Raw genomic sequence first — 19,376 nt, 5'->3', positions numbered from 1 at the left:
TCCCGAGTGGAGCAGAAATGATACAGCAACTAATTAACTCATCATTAACACCATGCTGATTATCAAATTCACACCCTGCCAGCCTTGCCATGGTAACCACTTGCAGAGGGTGAGTGCCTGCTGCTTTCTGGGTCTTCCCAGGAAGGTGAGGAGACCACAGAGGTGGCGAGTTGAATCCTGCTTCATTTTCAAGCATCTTTCCAGCCAACAAACCCGGGCTCAAAGTGCCCCAGTGTGGAGCAGAGATGGGATCTGCAAAGGAAAACACTCTTTGCAGGGATTGTCTTGCAGAAACTGCCAGGCAGCAGCTGTAGACAGATCAGGGCAAGTGTGCTATGATGCCCTCATAAGCTCGACTTGTCTACAAGAGGCAAACAAGCCCCTGACAAGGTTGTGATGCAGCCTCTGAATACACAAACTCTTGACCTCACCAGAGCAAAGCTTCCAGATCTTCCCTCTCCTGCTGCAGGAGAGGGTCAGCTGAGCTGGCTGAATCCCTGCAGACTGGCTCCCTGGGGCTCCCCATGCTTTCCTTGCTGTAGGCACAAGATACAGGAGCAAACACACCTTTGTTCAGCTTGGCTTCATCATCTCCATAGGGACTCGTGTTCATAGAAGCATGGAATCTTAGAATGATTTGAGTTGGAAAGAACCTTAAAGATCATCCAGATCCAACCCCCTGCATGGGCAGGGACAACTCCCACCAGCCCAGGCTGCTCCAAGCCCCATCCAACCTGCCCTTCAACACTGCCAGGGATGGGGCAGCCACAGCTTCCCTGGGCAACCTGGCCCAGGGTCTCACCACCCTCACAGGGAAGAATTTCTTCTTAATGTCTAGTCTATATCTCTCCTCTTCCAGTTTTAATCCATTACCCCTTATCCTCTTATTACAAGACCTTGTCAAAAGTCCCTCCCCAGCTGTCAATAGAGGGCCTCATCCACTTGGTCATCCTTGCCTGGTGGCCTGTAGCAGACCCCCACTATGAAATCTCCTGTTCTTCTGGAAGGCAGGAATCGCACCAAACAGTGTTAGCAAACAGCCGTGGAGGGCTGGGGATGCTTTTGGGCTATACTTCAGCTCTCAGCATGGGGGCTAGAAAACCCCTTCCAATGATTTGTAGCACATTGTGATCACCAAGAGCATCTTCTGGCCACAGTTATTTGCTTTGCTATGAGCCCAAAGCCTTGAGTGCCACAAGCCTCACAGGGAGGATGATCATCAGCACTTCCTCACCCAGAGGATCTCATCTCTCCAGGGGACACTTAAGCAGTCTCACATCAGCTGAGCATCACTGGCAGCTACAAGGCTTGTAGCAGTCTTCAGGGGCTGCTCAGTATCCACCTCTCCAGCCCAGCACTGGGAGGCCCTTCCCCACCACTGAGCATTTGGGGTTGAATCTCATCATGCTGTCCCAAGCAGAGAAGGTTTGTTGCACCAACCCAGCAGAAAGGAGGAACCAGCCACAACAGCAAATTCAGCCTTAATTAGGAAGAAGTTGTGGTGGCTGGAGGGTTTTTTGCTTTTTCCACTTCCAGGAGCTGACTTTTGCCTGAAGTTATCTCAATAAACATGGCTAATAATTGAGGCTCTGTCTGTTCCCCACAACCCTTCCCAGCTGCTGGCAGCATTTGGAAACATCTCGTATTTCTTAGCCAGAGCTGCAGCCTTAGCCTGGGGTGTCAGTTCAGCACTCAGCACTGAATAATTCTGTGTGGTCCCAGTGATTAATCATCTTGTTAAGTTGTGCAGGAGAGGCTGGGTGCAGGAAACCTCTAACTAGCCAGCTAATAGAGGCAGTTGCTGGATGCACAGCCCAAGAGCAACACTGGTTTCTTGAGATTTTTTTATGCTGGAAAAGGGACTTTTTCCAAAGCACTCCAAAGGGCAAGGAGCAGAGACCCCAAGCTGTCATAGTCATAGAATATGCTGAGTTGGAAGGGACCCATCAGGATCATTGAGTCTAACTCCTGCCCTTGTGTAGGGCACCCCAAGAATCACGCCGTGTGCCTCAGAGCATCATCCGAAGGCTTCTTGAACCGAGGCAGGCTTGGTGCTGTGACCGCTGCCCTGGGGAGCCTGTTCCAGTGCTCAACCACCCTCTGCTCCGGGTGAAAAACCTTTTCCTGATATCCAACCTAAACCTCCCCTGATTCGGCTTCCTGCCATTTCCCCCACTCCTGTCACTGGTCACAGCAGTGAAGAGATCAGGACCTGCCCCATCTCTTCCCCTCCTGAGGAACCACAGATTGCAATGAGCTCACCCCTCAGCCTCCTCTTCTCCAGGCTGAACAATCCCAGTGACCTCAGCTGCTCCTCATAAGTCGTCCCATCCAGACCCTTCCCCATCCTTGTGGCTCTCCTCTGGACACTCTCCAATAGCTTGATGTCCTTTTGATATAATGGTGCCCAAACCTGCAGGCAGTGCTCCAGGTGAGGCTGCACCAGAGCAGAGCGAGACAATCACCTCCTCGACCGGCTGGCAACGCTCTGCTCGATGTGCCCAGGACAGAGGTGGCCCTCCTGGTGCCAGGGCACACTGCTGGCTCATCTGCAGTTTGCCAAGTTTGTCCTTACTCATCCAAGCAGCTCTGGAGATCAGATTAATGCCTGTCTAAGGCTAGTTTAAAAATATTCAGCAAGCTCTGTGTTTTGACAGAAAATCAGGAGTTTGGTGGGAAGAAGCTTCTCCTGGTTTCTTTGGAAAGTTTTGCAGTGAAGAACAGTTCTCTAGCAGAGGTCCTGTCCATTTGGGGATGATCTCTCTGGGCTCCCACCTCATAAGCAGCTGCACCTCATCCAGCTCTCTGCTTGTTCCTACTCTGGTGGGGTTGAACCATCATGGCTCTTCTCTTTATTTTTAAACTCGCCAGGCATGTAAAGGTTAACTCCATCTTCTTTGCTGTCAGGAGAAATCCCCCCCTCACCACAACCCCTATTTATATCCCCAAGTTAATCAGAAAAGCTGGTGCTTCTAGAACTACTTGATTAAAAATTAGGAGGCCGGATTCTGTAGTGGTGCCTTATAATAATAACAACCAACCTGGGGAGCACAGTGTATGAATAATGGATCATGGCTCTATGCTACCGGCTTCTTTTCTCCCCTTCTTTCTTCTTCTCCTTTTATCTTTCAGTCTTCTCTTCCTCCTCCTCCTTTCCCAGGCTGGAGTTTGAGGAAGGAATATGTCTACCTTCATTTTGCTGAAGTTAAAGCCATTGAGGGACATCACTGATCCCTACTCATCAGACCCTCTCCTCCCCAGCCAGATCCCCTGGCTAGTGAGCCTGTAGACCATCAATAATTCATGGCTACTGGAGCATTTGAGAGCTGGTAACCACTTACTTGGGCAGACACAATCAGGACCCGTTCTGTTTCCTCCTCTTCTTCTCATCTCCTTAAGCAGCTCCCCAAGTCTTGCTGCTAATCCAACAGAGGAGCAAAATAGGAGGTTAGAAGACAAGGTTTTCCTGGCACAGGGAAGACAAGTGATTCCATGCATGAGGTTGTCCCACTTCCCTCAGGTTTCATGGACAGTTAAGGGCCAGTCTGGACTGCTTTGAGGGGGTGATGTTAAACCAGTGACTGCAAAAAACCAAAAGCCTTCAGATGCCAGCCAGTGGGACAGGACAGCAGTCAGGAATATTAAACAACCCACTGTAGAAGTCCCTTCATTTAATTCCAAAGTGCTCTTCAGAGAAGGGCTCGTAGGTTGGTTTTTTTTCCCTGCTCAATGAGATGAATTTCCAATAGTTTACAAGCTGAGGTCAAATTCAATTAAGAGCTTCAGTGAGGGGGGAAAAAAACTATTGAAAAGCGTATTGTTTTTTTTAAACAGTATAAACTCATCCAATGAAAGGGTGTTGTTTTTTTTTAAAAAAAGTGAAACTGAATACTTCCTTAATAGTTAAGTAACATCCAAATGAAGCAGAATTTTCTACATTTTCACATTTCAGGGGCTGCTGCATTTCAACTAACCCAAACCACAGATTTTTCACAATTTTTTCGCTCTTGTCGCCTGAAAAAGAAAAAAAAGTACATTTTGGATCCACGTAGAAAAGCTTTTTTTGCCTCCCCAGCCCCTGGGTTCCACCCACTGAGCTGCAATATCCCATTACTCACAGGGTTTGGCAGATGTGGATGTGACCAGCCTTGTGTGCAACCAGCAGATCTGCCTTGCCTGCTAATCCTGCGCCGATGCGGGCAGCCACTTGGAATTGTCAGCAAACATAATCCCTTCCCCATCTCCTGAATCAAGTCCAGAACCAGGGGAGCCAGCAAGGAGGTGTTAAATATTCCTTGGCCAGCTCAAATGCTGGAGCAGCTCAAGAGCAGAAGGAGAGATTTACTTGGGGATTTCAGAGCCCATTTTTGACACTTTGCATGGTTCAGGCTGGTGCTCACTTGGGGAGGGGGAAACAGCCCTGATTTTAACAAAAGCAGCTCCACTTTGGTGGGAAATCAGCAGGGTAAGGATGCTGACAGGTAGGAGACTTCTGGAACCTCCTCCTGAGCTGGGTGTGGAGCAGCAATTCCGTTCTGCACACTTTGGTAGCAGGAGCTCTTCTGCTTGGGCAAGAAGGATGGCTTTGCACCATCTCCATATTTCAGGTGGTTTCCCAATGATGTGTGGACCCCAAGAGCTCCTGAAATAGGCCAGGAGGTGGCTGGGCTACATGTCTCTCTGTAGCAAGACCTGGTTGCCCAAAGGATCTTGTTGAGAAGCCCTAGACTGACAGCTGTACAGATCTCTGCATCTTCAGAGCAGGTCTTGGCTAGAGCAGACCCAAGCAGGAAACCAGGGATGAGAGGTCCTCTCTGCAGGATGAAAGGACAGCCCCTCTCTCCAGCTGAATTTCCTATCTCTTACCATACTGAGGTGGTTAGATATGCCAGTCACAAAAGAGGAGACCACAGTCAGGTGCTCCTCATCTCCTGCTTCCCTGCTTCCCTCTGTCCTTGAAGCATGAAGTGCTTCCAGCACAAGAAACAAAGATGCCCAGGGGCTGCATGATACCAGCAAAGCCACCTCCTGTAATGAAGATACAGCCTCACACAGCATGTCAGGCTGAGGAGATTTCAAAGGCAGGTTGAGATCTTAAATGTCTCCTTGACACCCCTGGCAAAATCTGATTCCACAGAGGGAGACATTGAAAGCTTCACCATGGGGAGAGGGAATCTGGCCAAACACGAGATGTTTTGCATCCTTTGGTGTGGTGAGAGCAGCATGGGTGGTGGGTGAGAGCCCCAGGGGAATCAGAGCAGAGCAGGGAGTGCTGGGGGGTTCCTCCACCCCTCTGTGACAGAGGGCTGGCAAGGGAGGCCTCTCCAAAGGCAGCCATCTGGAAACTGTGCTCCAGGTGCCCATAATAAGCTGTTCCCCCCAGTGCAATAAGTAACAGTGCAGCTCCCCTGCCCTTCTTCTCACCCTCACCTACCTTCCAGATTGCAGTCAGAGGAGCAGGGGTTGGACCAAAGCTCCTCATTCTGTGCCCAGCAGCAGTCAGTTATGGTCAGAGCCCAGGCCAGGCAGCCCAGACCCCACAGTTAACTCCAGGAAGGTTGGTTTGACAGTAACAAATGACAGTATCTCTGTGCTGGTTTCCTTTCAGTTCCTCCAGATGATCCTGTCATCATGGGGGGTCCCATCATCAGCCTGAGAGCAGGAGACCCCCTCAACCTGACCTGCCATGCAGACAATGCCAAGCCAGCAGCTTCCATCATGTGGTTGCGGAAAGGGGAAGTCATCAATGGAGCCACCTACTCCAAGGTGAGGCAGGGTGGGGCTGGAGTCACACACTGTGCTCTTCCCTTGCTTCAGAAAGGTGTACCAGACCTGGAACTGCTCTTCACACAGTCCCAGAACATCTCGAGCAGGGCCTTCACCTCTGCAGAGCTGAGGCTCTCACCCTACATCACCCCATAAAACCATCCTGGTGGAGAGGCTGGAAGGAAAACAGAAGGATGCAAGTGAGAAACTACAAACTCACCAAAACAGGTTCTGCTCTGAACTTCGATGCTTTTTATGCCCTCACAGCTTAGAGCTGCCTGAAAATCCCCCTTCTTCCCCAAAAATCCCACCTGAGTGTGGTGTTAATGTTGTGCTCAGCACCACACCACCCTGGCCTTGGCTGTAGCGGACCCTCTGGATGGAAAGGTGGTTGCATTGACATATGTCCCCTCCTCCAGCTGCAATTTTCCATGAAAAATTGTCAGGGTTGTTGGCATTTTCTAATTAAAATTGAAAGCTTTTATTGGGTCATAAAGGAAAACATCAAAGAGCAATCAAGACTGTACTCAGAATGGGTGCCCACACGTCCTCCTGTTTATAAATGCCTGATGTCTGGTAAGTGCTAAAGATTCAGTCACACTTGACATTTCTAATGAACATTTCTGAGGAACAAGATGTGAGACACAAAATGGGTCAGTTTGCAGCCATTTGTAATGCAAGAAAACTTCAAAGCCTGGAGTCAAAGGCATTCCCCTCTCCAGCTCAAGCAGATCTTTTGATAAACATTTCACAATATTTTACCCCTCTGAAGCCTCCACCCAGCTTTGTTCCACCCACACCCTGGTGGACTTGGGAGAGCAGAGGAGCCCAGGCAGCCTCCTCCTTGTCCCTGATCTCTCAGCAGAAGCTGAGCTGCCTCCTGGTAGCTGCTGGGTGTGAGCGCAGGGGGAAGTTGTCCCCTCTCCCTCTCTGCGATCAAGTGGAATTAATTAAAAGCCAGGCTGTTGATGTGCAGTTGTTTATAATTTCTTTCTTTCACCCCAAGCCGTCCTCTCCACTTCAGACTGCTCAGGCCTGGCCCTGGGGAGCCAGTGTTTAAGCCTTGTCCCCTTCAGGTGCCCAGGTAGTGGGCAGTAGAGAGGGAAAAAAACGCCCCTCCTTGACTTTTCTTTGTAATAATTCCAATTAAAAAAAACCTTCCGAAGCAGAGTTTTCCAAGCTGCAGCTCCACCTGACATGCAGGACAGAAATTTCCATAGTGTTTTCAGCAGGTGTCAGGGATGGTTTGGGAGGGGACTCCTGTTCTGCATGGAGAAAGCACCTTCCCCCCACTCAGAAACCTCAGTTTCTGATGCTGAACCTCAGTTTCCTCTGACTTTTGCTGTGGTTTTCCATTAGTCCCTTCCACAAACACATCCCTGCAACGAGCAGGGAGAGGGGGCGTTTGGGGCCAGGAGGTCAGCCAGCACAGGCATCGTCACCTTGTCACCAACTGAATTGGGTCCAACAGCAATGCTCTCGACCCCCTTCCCCTCCCACCCAGGTAGGGAGGGAGAGAGAGGAAAAGACAGAGACTTGACTGGATTGAAAACTCAACTACACAGCGTTAATTCAACATCAATGATAAAAGAAAGATATACAATTACATACAAATATGTTCAGAGACTGGCAAAAGCCTCTCTCCTCCCCGCACCCCAGCAACTCCCACAGCATCTCCTGAGCTGGGAACAGTCCCATAAAATCCCGGCACTGCTGGAGAAAGCAGAGAGTGATGAGGGTCAGGAGAGCTGGAGCCTGGGGGTCCACGGGGAGGGAGGGACGGAGTCCTCCCCGGACGCCGGCCACGGGTGGAGGAGAAGGGAAGAAGAAGCAGGAAGGAAGTTGTCTTCTGTGATCCCTGTGCTTCCCCTGAGCTCACGTAGCTCTCTGGAATGGAAGATCTCTGGCCAGTTTTGCTGTCTGTCTCACTCAGCCTCCTCCGGGGGGGTCAGAGATCTCCCTGTAGCGTCTGAGCCGGCAGAGTGAAGGTGCGACCTTGAAGCCCCAGCAGTGAGAGAAACATTGCACTGTTGTCAGTGCTAGTTGGAACACTCTGCTGCTAGTTAAAAGAACGCTTCCTGAAGGGGAAAAAAAAAAAATCAGTAAGAGGAAAATTGGCTTCATCCTGGCTCAAACCAGGACACACCTGAAGTTCTGTATTCCCCACTCACGCCCAGGAAACCCCAACTTGAGCATTTTTGTGGCTTTCTGAACCTTGTCATCCAAAAAACCAAAACAAGCCTTAAAAAAAAGACAATGGCAAATTTTGGAATGGGAGCGTTTGATTTTGGGGGTCCCTAGAGCCACAGGGAATATTATAGGATCCTGCAGGGGGTCGAGGCTGATCCAGAGTTCAGGGGCACTGGGGGAGGAAGGTCCTGCACAGGTTTAGGGTTCACTGCATCCTCAGCTCCAAAAGCAGGGCTGTTCCACAAGGGAAGGGCACACGGGGACAATAAAGCAAATACAGGGCAGAATCCTCACCGCCAAGGGCACAGGACCAGCCCAAGAGGAGCAGAGCAGGTTTGGTGGTCACAGAAGGGTCAACCACAGCATAGCAATCTCCAGAATCTCCGTAGTGATGAGGCAGCTCTGAGGTCAAGCCAGGAAGTCCAACCCACATCACCACACCTAAAGCAGGGCTTAAGCTAAACCAGAGCTTAAATGCAGCTCCTGTGCCTGTGAGTGAAGAGCCTGTGGGCAGAAGCCTGAGATGAGGTTTGTCAGGGAAATCAAGGACTGTTGGTGCACTCAGTCCCTGTTGATCACATGCTAATAGGTCTTGGTGCTGCTTCTCCCCAGCTTCTGGGCTGATGGTGGTGACAATTTCTCAGCATGGTTCCTGTGCCTGATGTTCCATTGTGCCTGATGGAAGCACAAATCTAGATGCATGAATGCTGTGTCATGATGAAGCCACGTGGGGAAAGCATTAGTCTTGCTGCCATATGTTTATAATTCAATAAAACACTTGTCTTACATTGTGAGAAGGAAACTTGAAGGATACAGACTTGGAGAGAAAAACTGCCTGGCAGGTCCAAATTACACAGTTATGGGTGTAGCTGTGGGCATCCATCACTGTTATCAACAGCAGGGAAAAGCTCAGTTCCTGGCATTTCTGGTCCCCAGAGAATGTTGATAAACCAAAGAGAGGTCAGAGGCAAGCCCAGAGAATTATTAAAAGCTTGAAAACCATGCAACATCTTGAGAGCCTCCCAAGAAGTTCATCAGTTTTGTTTACAGGGCTACAGGGTGACGAGAGGATGGTCTGTAAGGATGTGCAGGAGGATTAGGAGCTGGATAAGGCAGGGCTCCCAGGCTCACCAGTCAAGGCATGGCATGGCACCATGGCTGGAATCAAATCTGATGAGACCAGGGAATAAAAATGGTGCCAAGGCTGAGCAGATAGAGCTGGTTAACCACTGCTGTACTGGGCTTGAGGTTTTGGATCTCAGGCATCCTCAGATGTCCATCACAGTGATGGCCTCCATGAGGTGAGCCAGAGCAACGATGATTACCCATGGACCACTGAATGGCAGCCAGTGTCACCACTCACTGCTACATAAAGTGGCCCAGGCAGCTTTTTGCAGTCCCCTGGCAGAGGTACAGAAGGTGACAGCAGGTTCAAGAAGCTGGTTGTCCCATCTGTGCCCTGGCTCCCTCATTCCAGGGACAGTGAGTGACACGTGTCTCTCTGGAGCTGTGATTCCCAGGCCTTGGCACAGCGGAGCAGGAGGGAAGCAGATGGGAGTTAAAGTGCCCAATTCCCAAGGAAGTGCAGTGGGATGTGTCTGCAGTTCCCCTGAGGTTCCTGGGCAGGTTCCAGCCAGAGGAGCTGGTGCTGCAGAGCAGCGGGTGGGAGCATGGGCTGAGCCACGTCTGCAGAGCCCAGCAGGGCTGCGGCTGCTCTCCTGCAGGAAACTGCCTTTCCTCATCTTTCCTTCTCCCCCACAGACTCTTCTCCGTGATGGCAAGAGGGAGAGCATCATGAGCACCCTTTTCATTGCCCCCTCTGACATTGAAAACGGAGAGAGCATCGTCTGCCATGCCACCAACAAGGCCATTCCCAGCGGGAAGGAGACCTCCGTCACCATCGACATCCAGCGTGAGTGCAAGGCCAGCCCAGCTGGCTCTGGGTACAGGATCCCAGCCTCCTCACGGGCTGCCCGTGTGGGTCTCACCCCAGTCAGGAGTGGAATGCTGGGGCTTGGGGGTTTCCCTTTACTGGGATTTACTGGTACATTACTGTGGTGAAGTCTGAGATCTCACAGAATCACAGAACCATTTTGGTTGAAAAGACCTTCAAGCTCATCAAGTCCAGTCACTAACCCAGCACTGCCAAGGCCACCACTAAACCATGTCCACCACATCCACACAGCTTTTAAATCCCTTCAGGGATGGTGACTCCACCATTGCCCTGGGCAGCCTGTGCCAGGGCCTGACAACACTTTCAGGGAAGAAATGTTCCTAACATCCAATTGAAACGTCTCTGGGCACAACTTGAGGCCATTTCTTCTTGTCCCATCGCTTGTTACTTGGAAGAGGAGACAACCTCCCCTGGCTCCAACCTCCTCTCAGGCAGCTGCAGAGCCAGAAGGTCTCCCCTCAGCCTCCTCTCCAGGCTGGACACCCCCAGCTCCCTCAGCTGCTCCTCATAAGACTTGTGCTCCAGACCCTTCCCCAGCTCATCTCCCCTGAGCTCCCTGGGGCACCAGGGACACAAACACCCAGGAGACAGGCTGCTGGCCAGCTTTGGTATCTTGTGTCTGTACTTTTCATAGAATCATAGAATGGTTTGAGTTGGAGGGGACCTTAGAGATCATCCAGTTCCAATCCCCTTCATGGATAGGGACACCTCCCACTATGACCAGGTTTCTTCAAACCCCATCTGACCTGGCCTTCAAAAAAAGGCGGCACGAGTTGCCATGTCCTGGGTGACTAGTGGGACATGGCCTGATGGTGTGCCCTGATCCAGGTCTGTGGAGCAGGGATAGATTCCAAGTGGTTTAGGCTGAGCAAGCAGCATATCTGGACACAACCAGTAGTAGAAAAAGGCCCATTAAGATTTCTGGTACAAACCCACACGTTTCCAGTCCTACAAGCTGCTCAATTATAAGTTTTTTGTATTGTTCTCCACTGAGATAGCAAGTGAGACACCTCATTGGTGTGAAGGCTCCCTCCTATGAAGTGCAGCTAGTGTCAGTCACCATCTTATGGGGACAGATGTGTGTCAAGAGCCAGATCATTTACCCTCTGCTGTAGAAAAGCAAAACCTTCCTTCCTCAACAAGTCGTGTTTCTCTTCCCTCCTCTGCCATAGCCGTTGCTCTTGGGCTCATCCTTACTGCCCTCCAGCCAGGCTTCATTTGCACACACAATTCCTGCAGCTGTATTTACCAACAATTTGAAAATGCAGGGTGTTCAAAATTAGCATGCCAGCTGCTTTCCAGAGTCCAATTAAAACTGGCTGAACAAACTCAAGCACAGCAGAAAATTCACCATTTAAGACTTCCAGCTTTTGCTGCCATAAGATTAACAGGCTCTTGGGTCTCTGGGTAGCATGTCCTGACAGGACCAGGCAGATAAAATGAGATAATAGCAGGGGTTATTTCACAGCCAGCAAACAGTTACAATAGCTGGAGGTGCACATGTGTCCACACACACAAGGCAGAGCTGGAGACATTACTACACTGCGCTGAGCACGGGGCGGGACGTGAGCTGAATCCCTCAGCCCAACAGAAGCTTTGGAAAGAGAAAGCCCCAGTAAAGAACACCAGTCTCCCCTCTGAGCCATTAAATACTCCATGCTGTGAAAGTAGTAATAATAATATCCTAGCCAGCTTAAAAGTAGGTTGTTCTTAATGTTCAAGGATCTCAGTTTCCCAGTGCTGAATGGGTGATGTAGGGGTAGAAAAATCCCAAGATGGATTAACCAGTCTGTGTGGGGTGGATTTCATCCTGGATGCACAAGCCTGCTCTAGCTGCTGCCCAGTCCAACAGGTGTCATTCCCAGCCTGGTAGGCAACGGGCTGCTTTCCCTTTGCAAAAAGCTAAAAGTACATTTCCTCAAGCCACTGGTTTCTCCTGGGGAGCCATCCTGGGTAAGGCTGGCTGCAAAGGCAAGGTAGGCTGTGTGCCCCTCTGCACTGCCCAGGCTGTGAGGGGAGGTCCTTCCTCCAGGTCTTCTTCCAACAGCTAGCAGAGAAGCAGCACCTTGGGGGGAAAAAGAAGTGGTTTCTACAAGGATAAAGGGGGTAGGCAGCAGGTTTTGGCTGGTGAGCTCTCCCCAGCCAGCACAACCTGCTGTATTTACCCTGGAGCCTGCACATCTCTTGCCTTGCAAAATAATCCCAGGGAACCAAAAAATAATCCGTCCCAGGAAACCACAGCCTGTAAATCATTCCTCCTCCTTTCCTTTTCTTTTGCAACTCAAAAGAACATAAAAAACATTCACATGCAGCAAAGAAAGGCAGGGTGGGGATTGTTCCCTGTGCAGGGTGGGAGTGTGTGGTGGGAGAGAATGTCCTCTTTCAGCTGATGCAAAAGTGAGGTTTGGGTCCCACCAACCCCATGCCTGACCATCTTAGCAGGACTGAAATAGCTGAGTCATAAAATGCCCCCCTTCCAAAGGGGAAATAAATAAATAAATAAATAAAGATGGAAAAAAGGAAACTGGAAAAAAAATCCCACAACCAAATCCCAGAGCAGGGTCTGTAATGGAAACACTAAGCGACTCCAGCTGGAACATCTGTTCAATGTGATTTCTATTCCACCAGCCACATCAAAGTCAGCCTCTTGTGAGTTATGCACCGAACATCACAAGTGGGATTAAAATCATGTTTAATAGTTTGATATGCCATAAACTATTTATCCTGCCAGAGCCCAGTGGCTCTATGGAAACGCAGATCCAGTGTGTCGGGCTGGGGAGGAGCAGAGTTGCTGCTCATCCAAATATGTTTGCTCCAAGCCTCTGCACACACACATGCAGTTGCTCATTTTTACACCTTTTTTTTTCATGGCAAGAAGGGATTTGAGTGCCTCTGTATTTTTGCAGGAGGTGGCAGTAGGAGAAAGGAAGCGGAGGGTCTGTGGAGTAGGGTGATGAGCAAGGTCCACGTTGTTATTATGTTGGAGGGCCTCATGGAGTGTTTCTCCTTGTAGAATCTGAGTGGTTGATTCCCTTTCGTGCTTTGTGGGAAAGCCCAGAGTGAACAGGCATCTTAGACTGCTACCAGCTCCTCATTCCTCCTCATTTGACCCAAGGGCTGCTTTTGGATTCAGGGTAGAGGTTTGGAAGGGCTTGTCTGGATGGGAGAGCATTGTGGAGAGGGCTCTGGATGTATCCAAGAGACAGCGTGGTGCCTGCAGCCTGTGGAGCTCAGCCCAGGATCCCAGCTATCCTAAGTGCTAATGGAAAATAGTGGGAGTTGAGGGGTTTGCTCAGGTGTCTCGTGGACTGCACAGCTGGTGGAGAGTGATTCTGGTCCCCTGGGGTGAGTGTGCCCCAGGGATTCATGGTTCATAGAATCGTTGAGTCATTTTGGTTGGAAAAAGCTTTCAGACCATCAAGTCCCACTGTTAACCCAGCACTGCCAAAGCCACCACTGTCCCTCAGCACCACATCTACACAGCTTTTAAATCCCTCCAGGGGTGGAGACTCCACCACTGCCCTGGGCAGCCTGTGCCAGGGCCTGACAACCCTTTCAGTGAAGAAATCGTTCCCAATATGCAGTCTAAACATGCCAGCATTTGCATGCACGCTCTCCTCCCACCTGCCTGTAGGCTGGCTCTATCTGATTCCATCATTCAAATTAATTACAAGAAGCCAGGCAGGAATTATAATTGTAATCGAGTGGAATTACATTCTGATGAGTTACAATTTGTCTCTTTTTTTCTCTTTTTTTTTTTCCCCTCTTCTCTAAAATACCCCAGAACACCCTCACACACCCAAACCCGCACTATCCCGCTGCCTCACTGGGAACCTGCCGTGCTATTAGAAAGTCCGATCCTGTTTGTGAAAGGCAAGATCAAAGACTTTAATTCATTTCCTTTGCTCTTTTTGGGGTTTTTTTCCCTTTTTTAATCTCTATTTTTTCTTTCGAGTGCAGCAGGGAGCCAGGCTCATTTTAATACAAAGAGGCTCCTCGGTAAATCGTAGGCACAGCTACTAAACCATCAAACAATGGGGAAGCTACTGAAGAGAAGTGTGATTCATAGTTAACAAAGGAAGGTGATTAGCTGTTGTTGTCTAACAATAAGGAAGTGTCAGGATGCCTGCAAATGAATTAGGAGCCCACTTTATATCTCTGGGCTGTTACCTTAGGGAAGCTCATTTATATTCCCAGCTGCACCATCTTTATTGTCATTCGAATGGCACATTTTAAAATGAGATTAGGGTCAATTGAAAAAACCTGTAAATTCCCCGGCATCATCTCCCCCAGGGGGGCAGGTGGCTTTGCTCCCAACACATCGAGGTTCTGCCTGGGTGGGTGTCACAAGGTGAGGACCCAGCAGAGGAGCAGAAAGCAGCAGGTAAAGGGTTGCACAGAGCACTTTTTATTTTCAGGTGTATTTTTGCACATGCTGCATCAGACTCCCTCCCTAAGGACAGGAGAGCCCCTCAGCTGGACCCATGAGCTGGCCTCAGCTCCTCTCCACAGCCCTGGTGCAGTCTCCAGCAGGACAACTGGTTCTTCAGGCACCTAGAAAACCTCTCCACAAGGCCATTTGCTTCTGCTTTTCCCCTCCAGTGAGGTCCCATGCTGAAAACCTAAAGCTGGAGGGCCAACACCCCCTCTCAAACATCATGAACATTTAAAACAACTCTGAATATTCTTATCCCCCCATCCAAACATTGCACCCTTTTCTCTTCTGACTTATTTTTAACTGGTTCTCTCCTAAATTTTGTTTGCCATTAAAGCATTTAGATGCTTATCACATAGAAAGGAGAAGAGAAACCCAACACCAGTTGGCAGACCCAAAAGGCCTATGACACCAATAAGGACCTGGCAGTGATGATTAGGCTGATGAAAGAGCAGAAATGGCACTTTCAAGTGAGCTGATAGGCAAAAGATCATCATTACCCAGCATGATATTAAACAGGAGTTTTTCGAAGCAGACTAGTTGATTTCCTGGAAGGGGAAGCAGAGCCAGCGCTGACATTTGTGAAGGGAAATGCTACATCAGATGGTGTGCGTGGCTCCCGTTGCTGCTGACACCCTCCAAGATGAGCAGTGTGCCCAACACGGGCCTGGCCAACATAGCAAGGAGCCTCAAGGCTTTTCCCGTGTTTTCTTACCACCAAATCTTGTGTTACCACCAAATCTTTGTGTTTCTGTGTCTCAGAAGCCTGGCAGGCTGCAGGCAAGGGGTTGCTGCACCCTGTCTTCTGGTGGCTCATGGGTTTGTCTCTCTCTTTTTGCAGACCCACCCCTGGTGAACTTGTCTGTGGAGCCGCAGCCAGTCCTGGAGGACAACACTGTGAAGTTTCACTGCTCAGCCAAGGCCAACCCTGCAGTCACCCAGTACCGGTAAGGCAGCCGCCCTGCTCACCAGCACCACAGCTCGCTCCAACCCTTCACTGAGAGCTCTTCCTATGCCCCACCAGGCAAAGTTCTTCCCTCCAGGGGATGCAAGAGTGCTCAGCAGCTCTGGCCATGGTTTCTTGTGGCTAGTCCACTTGTTCACCACTGCTTGGTGGTCATTCTAGCTCATCCAACATGGCCTCTGCTGTCTTCCAGCTGGAGAATGCAATGGCTAGAGCCAGACACAGCCTCTGGCCCCTCAGAGCAGCAGAGACCTGGTCCTTTTCCCAGTGTTCCTGCTCCAACAGCTCCACAACACTGCTCTAGCCTTGATGAGGTTGTTCCATGTCGAGAGGCTCCAGTTGCCTCCACATTGGACCCTCTGTGACGTTCTGTTGTGTGCAGCAAGTCCTTGGTCAGAGACTGATTGGTAGCTTGGAGTAGATGCTGAGGCCTGGCACTGAGCTGGTGGAGCCATCTGTTCGGGGACATAACGAGCAGAACGAGTGAGAAGTCAATTATGGGAAAATTCCTCTTTTTTTGCATATTATTTTATTATTTGAACAACACAACTCCACTGCCATGTCCTTGTAACCCTTTAGCAACCACCGTAAGCTTCCCTAGCCCCAGCAGCATGGAGCAGAGATGAGAAGGGGCCAGAGCAGAGTTGCTGGGCCTGAAAACATGTGGGTACATAGGGGACAGGCTCTCCTTGAGTGGGACATTCTCCTTGGGTGGGTAGGGTTGTCGTTACTGCCTGGGATCTTCAGTCCTTTCTCCAGTGAGCTCTGAGCACGGCACAAGCAGTTGAGGGGCTCGTTTTGGCACTGATGAGGCCATTGCAGGAGGAGAAATGGGATCAGCTGCAGCTGCAGAAGGTCTGGGTGGAAGGCAGGGCCCGGGGCTCCCTGCCTGCATTCCTACACTGAGGCAGTCCCAACCCTCCTTTGACCACGAGTCATCCAGACAGTGCAGGGCTGGATGAGCAGGGCTGCAGTGCTGGCTGTACCCTGAGCTCCCTGTGCTGTGTTTCAGCTGGTCCCGTGCTCTGCAGCAGGTGAGCAGAGGGCTCTGCTCCCTGGAATCCTGGGTGTGAGGGCTGTTAGCACAAGGGAACATGGCTTCTCTCTATGAAGTTCCTTGGTCTAAGCTGACAGAAATATGGATATGGAAAGTAGGTTGGGTTGTCATCACCCTTGGGGAGAGGAGTGCGTGGTGCTCAGGCTCCAGGCTCCACCTCGTGGTGAGGGCTCGTGTCTGAGCCAGCACAGAGACATTCACAGCCGGCAGGTCCCTGTCCCACCCTGCAGTCACTCCTTGCTCCTGCCTGGAGGTCACAAGCCTGTGATCAGTCCTGGTGTTGCAGCAGCCTTGGTTGGTAATAACAGAGAAGATACCTCTGGGAGCAGTTTACCGTGACCCGCCTCCTGTTAGGCTCATACAGCTTAATTAGTACAACCAAGTTTGCTGGAAGGAACGATTCCTTCTGGCTGGATATCTGCCACCAGCAAAACAAAGCAGTAATTGTGCTCCTGGTTACACAGAAAAGTTATTAATTTGAGAAGTCAATTAATGTCAGAGATAAAAATAGCCCCATTTTCCTATTTACACTTAGGAGGAGAAGGAAGTGTATGACAATCTGGGGAAGGATCTGGGCAACCAGCCCAGGTGGTTCCTACACTGGGATTGATTCTGATACAGTTGAAGGCAAAACCACCACCTTTGGTCAAGGAACCAGGTGATGACAAGAGCCTGGCACGATTTCTGCTCCAAAGACCAGGCATCAAGCCCGATCCTCAGCAACAGGAGCTTTCATATCACCCCTGAACCCACCCTGGGCTGATCCCTTGCACTGAGGAGCCGTCTTGAAGGCTCCCATCTGGATTTGCTCCTTCTTCTTGGCTGTTTCCACCCTCTGAGTTCATGGCCAAAGCAATGCTGGATTATTTTGCTCCACCAAACAGCAGATGGACCCTCCATGCTTCTCCCGTCTTTGGTGCCATCTCATTAGTGCAACGCTTTTGCTGTCTTCTGTAGTGGCAAATGCCACCCCCAGCCCTCTTCTTTCCTTCTTACCCACCCCAAGGCCATGTGTTGTGTCACCCACTTGGGACACCCAAGCCAGGACCTTGCCTTTGCCAAGGAGAGAAGGTGGGTGAAGACGTGGGACATGTAAAGCCCCAGAACTGAGATACGTGGAGGTGTGAAAAGGCAGAACATGAGCTCAGTGTCATCCCCAGGGCCTCTCAGGACCTCCTCACTGGTGAAAATTAACTTATTCTGCCTTAAAAACAAACAATTGAGAGAAAGTGTGATATTATTTTTCTCCCCAGGGAAAGAACCACTCTAATATATCTCCTGTGGCTTCCCTCAGCCTCAGATCTTGGAATTCAGCTGACATTTATTTTTAATACCTCCCAATATGTTTGTCAGTGAGCAGCTCTGACCACAAAGGGAGAATGTCTGAACAGCATCAATCCGGTTTTCCGGGCATGAATCTACAGCCAGCTCCATGGGGCCATCCCTGCTTCCAGCACACCAGCAAGGTGTCACCTGGCTGAAACTTGCAAAGGGTGAGAAGTTTGGCATCAGATTTGCAGCCTGGGTTTTTCTGGCTTGGAAAAGCAAACGAGGTCAAGCCTCTCACCCAAGCTGCTGGGCTGGGAAGCAGCCATGAGCTGTGGACTCTGAGTCTCTCCATTAGGGTGGTAAGAGACAAGAAGCAAAGTTCAACATCATTTCTGAGAAGACAAAAATCTCCTCCTACCCGCCCCCCCCAGCAGAGAATGTAGCTTTGATAAAGTCAAGGCAGCTGCTTTTTGCTGCAGAGGTTTGTGTCCTGTTCTCTTCCATAATACATCACATACGAGTGGGTTTTAATGCAAGGAAGCCCCAGGTAGAAAGGAGACCTCGAAGCAATCTGCTCCCACAGCAGAAAGGTACAGCCTGTCCCACATCTTCTCTTCTGGGGGTGTTTAATGACATTTTTGTCAAAATTGACAGGTTTCCACAAAGTGTTGGGCCTCAGTAGTGTTTTCCAACAGGATCAAAAGCCAGAAACCCTCAGCCTGAAAATCTGCTGATGTCTCATGATGTTGTGAGGAAGCAGGGCTGGGACAGAGTGTCCCTGGCTGGAGACACGGGTCCTCTGCTCCTTTCTTATCCGAAGACACCCTGAAGCTGGAGTGAATTCCTAACCCTCCTCCCTCAGTGTCAGCCACAGTTCCTTGAGAAGAAGCATCTTTTTCCCCAAGGGGGCTTTGTTTGCCTGCAATGTCACCTGGGCTGTCACTCACTTTGTGACATGGGACAGGCCAGTGTCACCAAAAGGAAGCAGAGGGAGTTGGGTAGAGGTGTCACAGTGAGGGTTATTTTTTTGCATAGGGATGTCTTTGAGCAGACACACCCTAGGTTGTCTCTAGGGTCTTACACCCCATCTGGCTTGGGTTTATCCTGGGATCATGTTCCCTTTGTGGGTGAAAAGCAGCTCAGCCCACTGAAACACCACTCCACAGCTCCTTGCAGCTGCTGGGGCAGTATCCTGGAAGTGCTGAAGGGCAGGTTGGATGGGGCTTGGAGCAACCTGGTCTGGTGGGAGGTGTCCCTGCCCATGGCAGCAGGTTGGAATTAGATGATCTTTAAGGTCCTTCCAACACAAACCAGTCTGTGATTCTATGGTCTTCTGCCAGAGAAAGGCTCAAGGGGAGCCAGGCTGCTTGGCAGCACCCCCATGGATTTGTCCCCGTCTGCTTTAGCACTGGGGTTGTTGGGTTGAAGGCCCAAAAAGTGTCCCAGGGATGGGGGGAAGCTTCCTGGAGCTGCTGCTGGCTGGGTTACAGGTAGAGCATCCCACAGCCCCAGAGCCAGGCTGGAGGAGTTGTGGCTGGGAATGCATAAGTGGGCAAATTGCACCCCCTCAGCTTCCCCCACCAACCTCCATGGATGGTTCTGGGGTGGGGAGGAAGAAGGGGGTGCAATTTGGGAATTTAGTTATTTGCTGCAAGCAAATGGGCAAGAAACGGCAAGTGGGAGAGAGTAATCAGCTGTCGCCGTGGTTCTGCCAATGGTGATGAGGGATAAAATTAGTGGA

The 19,376-nt window shown here is 50.4% G+C and overlaps 1 protein-coding gene across 3 annotated transcripts in view; it reads left to right on the top strand.

Annotated features, from left to right (window-relative positions):
• KIRREL3 (kirre like nephrin family adhesion molecule 3) overlaps positions 1-19,376 on the top strand; it is a 327,293-nt gene that overhangs the window by 268,843 nt on the left and 39,074 nt on the right. For all 3 annotated transcript variants that reach the window (XM_051638419.1, XM_051638418.1, XM_051638417.1), the window contains 3 exons: positions 5,609-5,766; positions 9,718-9,868; positions 15,187-15,292. In XM_051638419.1, the coding sequence (XP_051494379.1) occupies positions 5,609-5,766; positions 9,718-9,868; positions 15,187-15,292 (415 nt within the window). The remainder of the gene's footprint in view (positions 1-5,608; positions 5,767-9,717; positions 9,869-15,186; positions 15,293-19,376) is intronic.

The sequence above is a fragment of the Apus apus genome, chromosome 22, assembly GCF_020740795.1.
Source record: "Apus apus isolate bApuApu2 chromosome 22, bApuApu2.pri.cur, whole genome shotgun sequence".
NCBI lineage: Eukaryota > Metazoa > Chordata > Aves > Apodiformes > Apodidae > Apus > Apus apus.
The sequence above is the reverse complement of the archived record's forward strand: the minus strand, read 5'-3'. Positions and strand labels throughout refer to the sequence as shown.